Below are 8607 nucleotides of genomic sequence, written 5' to 3'. Positions count from 1 at the left end.
ATCCGTGGGGGCCTCCCGCACCGCTTGAAGTCCAACTGCGTCAGGCTTGTGCTGTTGTTTGCGTCGCCGGTGGCGGTGAGCGCGCTGGCAGAGCTCGTCAATCCACGTTTCACGTCAAGCTTCATGTTCGCAGCGGCATCTCTCTATGCAGTGCGTAAAGGATTCCCCTCTCTGTATGTTTGGTGGGTGAGGGTGGGTGAATGAGCTGCATCGCATCCACCGATGCCCGCGGCATCGACTGCATGGGCATACGCGTGTGACAAGGCGACAAGGAGCCGACTACACCAGAAGGAATGGAGATGGCGAGCTAGAAATGTGCGTCATGGCGCACGAGTGTGCTGCATCTGCTTCTGGGCATCGATGGATGGATGCCAGCAGAGTCGGTTGAGCTCGAGGAGGAGAAGGAGCAGAGAGGCGATGATAACGGCGAATGGGGGGGGTGAGAGGCCAGCGTCGAAGACTGGCGCGACCCCGTGGAAGACGACGCCGTCGACGCCATCGGGTGGGGTGGGGCCATACCACTCTATCCCCCTCCTCTTTTCTTGTTCTCTTGGGCGATACCTATTGCGCTGTGTAGGGTTGTGCGGCGCCCGTGCAGCATGGTAATCTGCTCCGTCGACGTTCACCCACCCCCTCTCCAGCACACAGGCGCACGTGGCTTTCGTCGGTACGGTTTATTTCCCTTTGATGTTATATTTTCTAAGGTGCCACCTCATGAGGGTCGTGCACGCCCGCACTCAAGCTCCCGTCACCACACCACGCACGCTCTTACTGACAGACACGCGTGCACCCTGCTTCTCTCGACACCCTCACACACGGAGGAGAGGCGGGATGACGGCTGGCCATCATCCACCCGTTGGGGCGAGGGCGTGCGAGACCCACGGAAAGCTTACACACACACACACACACATACACAGACAGACACACACTCCACGCCCCCTCCGAAGCAACAGAGCAACAGGAGAGGCGGGCAAAGCGCCCACGAAGGGTGAGCACGCCGTGTTGCAGTACATGGCCATCGTGTCGTTGCCGTCGGAGGCGGGAAGGGGCGTGCGTGCGTGTGTGTGTGCGCGGCACTCGTGCCGGCTAAAGCGCGCGCCTGAGTGTGACACCGGTGGGGGAAGGGTGAGGAGGCAAATAGACGCAGCCCCTTTGCACATGACACGACCGTCGGCGGCAGAGAAAGAGAGAGAGAAACAAATCCGCGTCATGCCGATGACGCCGATGACGTCTTCTACGCTGGATGCGCGCTGCCGCCCTCCCCCACGCTCTACCGATGATTACCCTCCTCGACGCGCGTGGCTTCGCGGACGGCAGAGGTGTTGAGAGGCGAGTCTCCATAATCCTACACCTCTCCTCTTGCCGCCGCCCTCATCGGTGGACCACCCTCCTGTTACCTGGATGTGCTCGACGTTGTTTGAGACGTTCGTAGTCACGGGTGAGCACTTCGCCACCGACGCCTACTTGCTGCCTTCTAGCTCGGCCACCATGCTGGCCAGCTCCGCCTCCTGCTCTTGAATCCACGACACGCCACCCTTGCCGATAAACTCGTCGTACGACTTGGCGTACTTCGCCTGCTCCTTGCTCAACTTCTTCGCCTCCTTCTCGCTCACCTCCTCGCCGGCAGCCGTCATCGTTGGGAGGCCGGTGACGTCGTCGTAGGCGGTGTACTTCTTCTCTACCCGTTGCTCGTCCTGGCGGCGGAAGTACTCGGACGGCGGGTAGGTGAACTGCCGCCACTTCTCCACGAGCTTGCGCTTCGTCTCCGCCTGATTCGCCAGCCTCCTCTGGCGATCCCCTTCTTGCTGAGCGCGGCGCTCCGCCAGCTCCTTCTGCAGCAGCGCCGGCTCGTCGCTCTTCCACGTCGTTGGGCCCGCCGGGTTGTCCTCGAGCCGTACGCCAGCGTCGACAAGCCACTCATCGCGCACCTTGTCGCACAAGGGCAGGAAGCCCGCCACCACCTTGTGGTCTTTCGCCGCATTGCGCACCTCATCACGGAAGCGCACGAGGGTGTTCACGACCTCGATGAAGCGCGCTTCGCCGTCGTCGGAGCCCTGCTTCTGCAGGCCGACATCGTCAGACCCCTCGACGACGCCGAAGATGCGAAACATCTTCGTCACGTAGCAGCCCACCTTGCGCACCAGCGTCGCACTCGGCCGCTCGCCAGACAGCAGGTACTGGTTTGTCGCCGCGACGAGAGACATGAGTTGCTGCAGGGCAACGACCGTGTCAAAGTTGTCCTGCAACGCCGCGTGCACGGCTGCCTCGGCCTCGACCCACTTGGACAGCAGCTCGCGGTCGTGCTTGTTGACACCCTGCGTGGCCTTCCAGTTATCGGCGCGGAGGACAATGTCAACACTGCCGAAGAAGGCGCGCAGGACCCGCTCCTTTTCCTTCGCCTCATCGAGCGACTGGTCCGAGAAGTTCATCGGCTTGTTCCAGGGGTTTGCAAGGAACAGCAGCCGCATCGTGCGCGCCGTGACGCCGAGTTCGTCCAGCGCCTGGCGGATGGTGATGAAGTTCTTGAGGCTCTTGCTCATCTTCAGCCCCTTGATGTGGAGATGGCCGCAGTGGAGGAAGTAGTTCACCCACTGGCTGTGCAGGTTGCACGCCTCGCTCTGCGCGCACTCGTTATCGTGGTGCGGAAACTTCAGGTCCCACCCACCACTGTGGATGTCCATGTTCTCGCCGAGAATGTCGGACGCCATCACGGAGCACTCGATGTGCCAGCCCGGACGGCCCTCGCCCCACGGGGATGGCCAGCGCGGCTCGCCGGGCTTCGAGAACTTCCACAGAGCAAAGTCGTTCGGGCTGCGCTTCTCGCCCTCGATGCCCTTCGAAAGCACGCCCTCGCCCTCGGCCATCTCGTCCTCCGTGGTGTTGCGATCGCCGCCAGGCTTCAGCTTCGGGTAGTCGTGACCGGCCCTGATGTATGCCTCGGTGTCAAAGAAGACCGACGTCTCGCCGGCGTAGGCGAAGCCGTTGTCGATGATCTTCTGCACGAATTCCACCACCTGAGGCACGTACTCCGTGACGCGCGTCACGATGTCCGGCTCACGAATGCCCAAGCGCTGCATGTCCTCGAAGAACGCACGCTCGTACTTGCGGGCGTGGTCTTCGAAGATCTGCTGATCGGAGACGCTGTGGCCGCTGCGCTCGTCCAGCAGGTCGCCGTTCACGCCGCTGGCCGCGGCGAACAGGGCGGCAAAGTCATCCTTGGCCGCCGCGATCTTCACCTTGGTCTCCACAAGCTGCGACTCCTTCAGCTGCACCTCCAGCAACTTCTCCTCGCGGTCCGCCTTGGCGCGGCTGTTGGTGCCTTTGGCAATCGGCTCGACCAGCGCCGCCTTGCGCTTCGCCAGGCCGCTCTCGGCGGCGGCGACGGCCTCCGCAGTGAACGCCATGAGCTTCGCAACGTCGCTGTGGCGCAGCTCCTCCTCCTTGAAGTCAACCAGCAGCTTGTTCACGCGAGCGCGCTTGATGATCTTGTCGTCGATGTCCGTGATGTTCATCTGATAAATCACTGAGTAGCCGAAGTAGTCTTCCATGATACGGCGGATGATGTCGAAGGTGAGGTAAGCGCGGGCGTGGCCCATGTGAGAGAGATCGTAGACGGTCGGGCCGCACGTGTACCACCGCACCACGCGGCCATCACGCGGCGCAAAGTCCTCGAGGGTTTCTGTCAGAGAGTTCATCACCTTCAGTCCGTTGCCGTCCAGCTTCAGGGGCGGGTACCACGCGGGGTGGCGCTCTCGCTTCACCGGGTTGGCACCATCGAGGCCGGCTACTACCGTCGCAACACGATTGGTGCTCATTGTGGATGGGGTGGGCGGAAGCGGCGCTTCAGGGAGCTCCTTGCAGCCGATGGCCGAGACGGTGCACAGCACGCGGAGAGGGTGCCAGGATGCGGGTGGCACCTGAACGGGGGTTCGAAAGCGAAACACTTTGAGAAACGAAAAAGGTGTATGTGTGTGTGTGTGTGTGTGTGTGGGAGAGACGGCGTGCTTGGGTGCCCGTGAAGGATGAGGCGACGCCGGGGCCCGTGAGCAGTTCGAGCACGAAGACTGAAGAACAAAGAGAAAGCGGGGTGGGGGTGTAGGGGAGGGATGAAGGAACGACTCCGCTACACGCACGGCTCAGCATGCAAGGGAAGGGCTCGCGCTCGGGACTCCCGTCGGCGGTGATCGCGTATGCTTCGTCGGTGCTCCCTGATGCCGCAACCGCCTTTCGTGAGAGAATTCGCTGGGGCGAAACACAGATCACCCCATCGTAGTCCTGCAACGGATTTCGCTCCTCCGACAGCTGTTCTGTGATCTTCCTCCGGCCCTCGCACAGCGGGGTAAGGGTGCCGCTCGCAAGTGGCAACGCCACGTCCTTCACATGCGAGCGGGCAAGAGACGAACACGGCGCAGAGTTGCGTGTCGGCAGGATTCAGTGGACCGGCTGTGTAGAGGAACACAACGTGTTCAGCGCCAGACTCGCACCCACTGCCGCTCAAACCCATTCAGCTGCTTTCTGCGCATGCAGGATGGGGAGGGGTGGCGATGGCCCGTCACCAGGGCGACACCTTTGCCCCAACTGGGGGGAGGGGAGGGGGCGAGGGTGTTCTGCCGTGAAGCGGGTGCCTCGTGTAGGCCAAGGCCGGAGGCGAGCGGCCGCTGCCGGCCGATCTGCTACCCGTACAGGCAGGTGATGTGCGAAGCAGTGGACGGTCATGTTCAGGTCACAATCCTCGCTGTATCACTGCTGTCGCGCGCATGCACTGTGAGAGACTGATAAGCCCGGCCCCACCGCGCGGAGCTTGCGACGTGTCGCCTACGGTACGCCAGCTGAGGGCGCAGAACCGCACGCGGTCAAGACAGCAGGCATGCTGTCCCACGCCTCCTCTAAGATTCCCGCAATCCAATGCGACCGCAGAACATGTGGAAGGTACAGCGCACCCACGACCTGCTGGCTTGCTGGCGAAGAGCACGAGCCCGTTCGCGCCGCCAAGCACGGCATATTGCACCGCAGCGAAGCGTCGCATGGTGGGGGAGGTAGCGACGGCAGGGAGTGTCGAGTTCCACACCGTAGGCCTTGCCTGCGTGTAGATCACCGCCCCTCCACCGGTAGAGTAGTACTCTGCTGGCGGTTCCGCTCGCTCGCGCCTTGTTGGCGATGGTGCCGCCCCTCAGGGAAAAGCATCTCGAGCAGGCCGTCTCCCGACGAGTCTTCCGTAGTGGCCCTCCACCACGTCTTCAGGGTACGCCATTTCGATGTGCCTCACCTCCGTGCCATTAGGGGAAGGGGTCTGTGGCTTTGCCAGCTCAAGAGAAGGGAGGATAGCAGACGAAGAGCGCGGGGAGCGCACGAGACATCCGTACACACTCCAAAACACCCGAGCGAGAGAGCGCAGAGAAGAGGCGGATCGAGGAGGCTGCAGAGGGCAGCCGCCTAGCAACTTTACCTCAGAGATCGGCTCAGCCGCTGGACTCTTCGTGGGTCACTCCGACGAACAACAAGCCGCTGCTCCACCTCCTGGCCTACTCCAAATCACTTGACTTCGCGACTTCTTCGCTCAGCAACGTACGGCCATCAAGCCCACGCACGCAACAGCACGTTAAGCGGAGGATGCAACCACGCAGGCAAACAAAACCTGCTGCCGCTGCGTGCTGTACTCAGGCCGTGGCGGTCGTGCGCCGGGGGGAGGGGAGCGGCAGCCGCGGGGTAAAAGGGAACGACGGACAGGGCGAGTGGCTGTGAAGCTGCATGTGAGTGAAGGCCAGACGGAGGGCGTAGCAGAATGGAGGTGCGGTGGGCAGGTGGGCGAGGAAGGAGAGTGGGCGGAGATCGGTGTTGGTGATGGTCGGAGAAGGAGGCGCGCAAGAGTCACGCATGAGTGCGCGATTCAGAGTTGATCAGCTACTCGATCGCGCATGCATACCGGAGCGCGTCGCACAGAGGGGGCCCGTGCAGACTTCGTGAGACAGGGAGGTAGATCGGCTATGCTTGCGCGTTGGGCTGATTGCCAAGTTGTCTACACATCTGCCAGGAAGGGATGCAAGAAATTCTGCCGTGCGGTGAGGGAAGGAAAGACGTGCGTCATATCTAAAGGTGCAAGGGCAGCAAGAGGGCGCGCTCCCGTCGAAGACGCAGTGCTGTTCAGCACAAGCGACCCGACGCACGCCTGAGGGAGGCGGCAGAGCCATCTTAACCACCCAACCGGAAGGAGAGGAGAAGGGCGCACACCCACGGCTCGCTGCCCCTGCCTTCTGTTCGTTATCGTTTCTATATGTAGGCATCGAAGCGCAAAGCACCTTTCGGGTTCGGCCGCTGCGACCCCGTGGAGGCGCGATCTACGCTGTCTAGGTTCTCGCCCCAGCCATCGTCGGCACTGGAGTAGGAGCCGTCACTGGCCGGATTCTGCTCGCCGTTGTCACGGTGCCGACGCCGGCGCGGGCGACGCCGCCGCAGTGACGAGCTGCCGCGAGCAGGGCCACCGCTGCGCGTGAGGTGCGGCGTCTGTTCCTCGTTGTCTGCGCCACTGTAACGGTCCTCAGCATCATGGTCTCTACCGTTCTTGCGGAACGTCTCGGGGGACTCACTGTCAACGGGTACTTCCGAGCTGCCGACTGCGCCGTCGCCGCCGACGGGGAGATTCAGCGCGGTGCCGCTCCGCAGGCCCATCTGGCTCGCCACGACGGGTGCTATAATCTTCGCTGGCGGCGGCGGCTGGATGAGGTAGTCGGTGATGTAGGAGGCGACGACCACGACCACCAGTGTGACGGCCACCCCAAGGACCACGAACCACCCGTTAAACGTGTGAGCTGTCGACTGCGACGTCGGCGCTGGCATCGGCTCACTCGTCAAGTGCGCCAGGCTCACCATGGCAAGGCCGACGGCACGGTCCCCCGCCGCTGCCGCGTTGCACCTGCTGCAGCCTGTGCCTGAGAAGGAAAGCCCAGCGATTGAGCAGAACGTCTTCGTGTTGCTGACGACGGGGATGCACACGATGGCGAGCTCATCCGTGCCACTTGTGGCGACCAGCCCAAAGGGCGGCGCTGACTCGGACACTGTCGCGGAGCTGTAGCGGCAGTACGGCGCATGGCCGCTGTAGGAGATGGCGGCGTACATTGTAGAGCACAGCTTGTTCGCGCTGAACAGGAAGAGGCCGGTTGTGCGTGCCTCCGTGTAGCGCATCGTAGGCACGGCAATGGGGACCATGTTCTGGAGCATCGAGGCACCAAGTCGCGTGTGGTAGAGGCCGCCCGGCACGAGCACCTCTGCCACCAACTTCGCCACGTCTGCGCCGGTCGTAAAGAGCATGTAGTCGGAGAAGTACAAGGCGTCCATCGGAGCGCTGTCCAGGATGTCGGTGCTGCGGTTGTCAAGGACTTGGCGGGCGGCGTAATTCACTGTGTAGTGGCTGCTGCCGCTCCTCAAGGGGTAGGTCGCGTCGATGACGTGACCGTTGCGGTTCAGCAAAAACGTGTTCGACAGCTGCAGCGGTGGCATCACGACGGTGAAGACGAACTCGCCAATGCCGGAGAGCGCCGAGTAGTTCGTCGACGTAGCCAAGACCTGCTCCACCACGTAGGCGACGATCGCCACGTTGGCATGCGAGTAGGTGTAGCTGGTAGACAGCCCCGGCTGGCTAGCGCTGAACACTGTTGTGGCCGCGGTGGAGAAGAGGGAGCTGACAAAGTCCGAGAGGGTCGGCACAGTGCCGGACGGCGCAGTTTCGGCGCGAAGGTCGAGGCCTTTCTTGGTGAGCGAGGAGACGTGCTGCAGCAGCATGTTGAGGGTGATGGGCACGGTGGGAAACGACGGGTTGACGAAGCTGGCGCCGCCTGTGTAGGAGGCTGGCAGGTACGTGGACGGGATCGGCGCCGTGCGTGTGAAGGGCAGCGCGTCGGTGGAGTCGAGGTAGAGGAGTGCCATCGCTACGAGGAGCTCCGACAGGACGTCGGCGCGGAAGGCCTTCAAGGCCGTGCTGGTCCGCTTAGGAGCGCGCTGCACCGTCGGCGCCCCAGGAACCTGGAAGACAGACCGCAGCCCTTTAACCGTGTTGAGGTTCGGGTAGGCGACTCCGTCGCTGCTGAGGGCCGTGGTACTGCCCGCAAGGATAGTGGCGTCCTGGGAGAGCAATATCTTGTAGTACTCATCGGGGTCCGCCTTGTCGGTGGAGGTGATGTTGAGGAGGGGCATGATGGTCGGGTCGGCCGCGACGGGCAGGGAGGTGCTACAGAGCAGAAGCTGCGCGAAGAGCACCGCGCACATGAGTAGAGGCGACAGCCGACACCTACACCGTTGCTTCATGCGGTCGGCGAGGCACATCGGCGCGACACTCGCAGCGCAATGACGCGTGGGGGCCATGCTCGCTACAAGGGTGCGGTACACCATCGTCGTGCCTCGCCAGCGCGTGCGCGTTGTGAAGAGCCCTCAGCGCGTAGGCGCGTCTGTCGCTCCGCGATACGGGGACTCGTTGAACTCGGCAGAAAGACGTCCTGGATACGTGCACGGAAGAGAGAAAGAGGGGGGAGGGGAGGCGAGGCGAGTGCGTGAGGAGAGGGGGTGGGTGGGTGGGTGGGTGGGACGGAAATAAGAAAAACGATGCGGCGCGGATGG

At 62.8% G+C, this 8607-nt stretch overlaps 2 protein-coding genes across 2 annotated transcripts; both read right to left on the bottom strand.

The window, feature by feature from the left end:
* Positions 1 to 1460: 1460 nt before the first annotated feature.
* On the bottom strand, positions 1461 to 3815 carry LMJF_12_0250 (putative cysteinyl-tRNA synthetase; the record flags this gene model as incomplete). The annotated part of the gene is made up of 1 exon (XM_001681578.1): positions 1461 to 3815. The coding sequence occupies one exon, from the start codon at positions 3813 to 3815 to the stop codon at positions 1461 to 1463; it is 2355 nt and encodes a 784-aa protein (XP_001681630.1).
* A 2452-nt stretch (positions 3816 to 6267) lies between these two features.
* On the bottom strand, positions 6268 to 8382 carry LMJF_12_0240 (hypothetical protein; the record flags this gene model as incomplete). Its single annotated transcript, XM_001681577.1, has 1 exon — positions 6268 to 8382. The coding sequence occupies one exon, from the start codon at positions 8380 to 8382 to the stop codon at positions 6268 to 6270; it is 2115 nt and encodes a 704-aa protein (XP_001681629.1).
* Between the last annotated feature and the right edge of the window lie 225 nt (positions 8383 to 8607).

This window comes from Leishmania major, chromosome 12 (assembly GCF_000002725.2).
Source record: "Leishmania major strain Friedlin complete genome, chromosome 12".
Lineage (NCBI taxonomy): Eukaryota > Euglenozoa > Kinetoplastea > Trypanosomatida > Trypanosomatidae > Leishmania > Leishmania major.
Note: the sequence above shows the minus strand (reverse complement) of the source record. Positions and strands in the feature narration are given on the sequence as shown.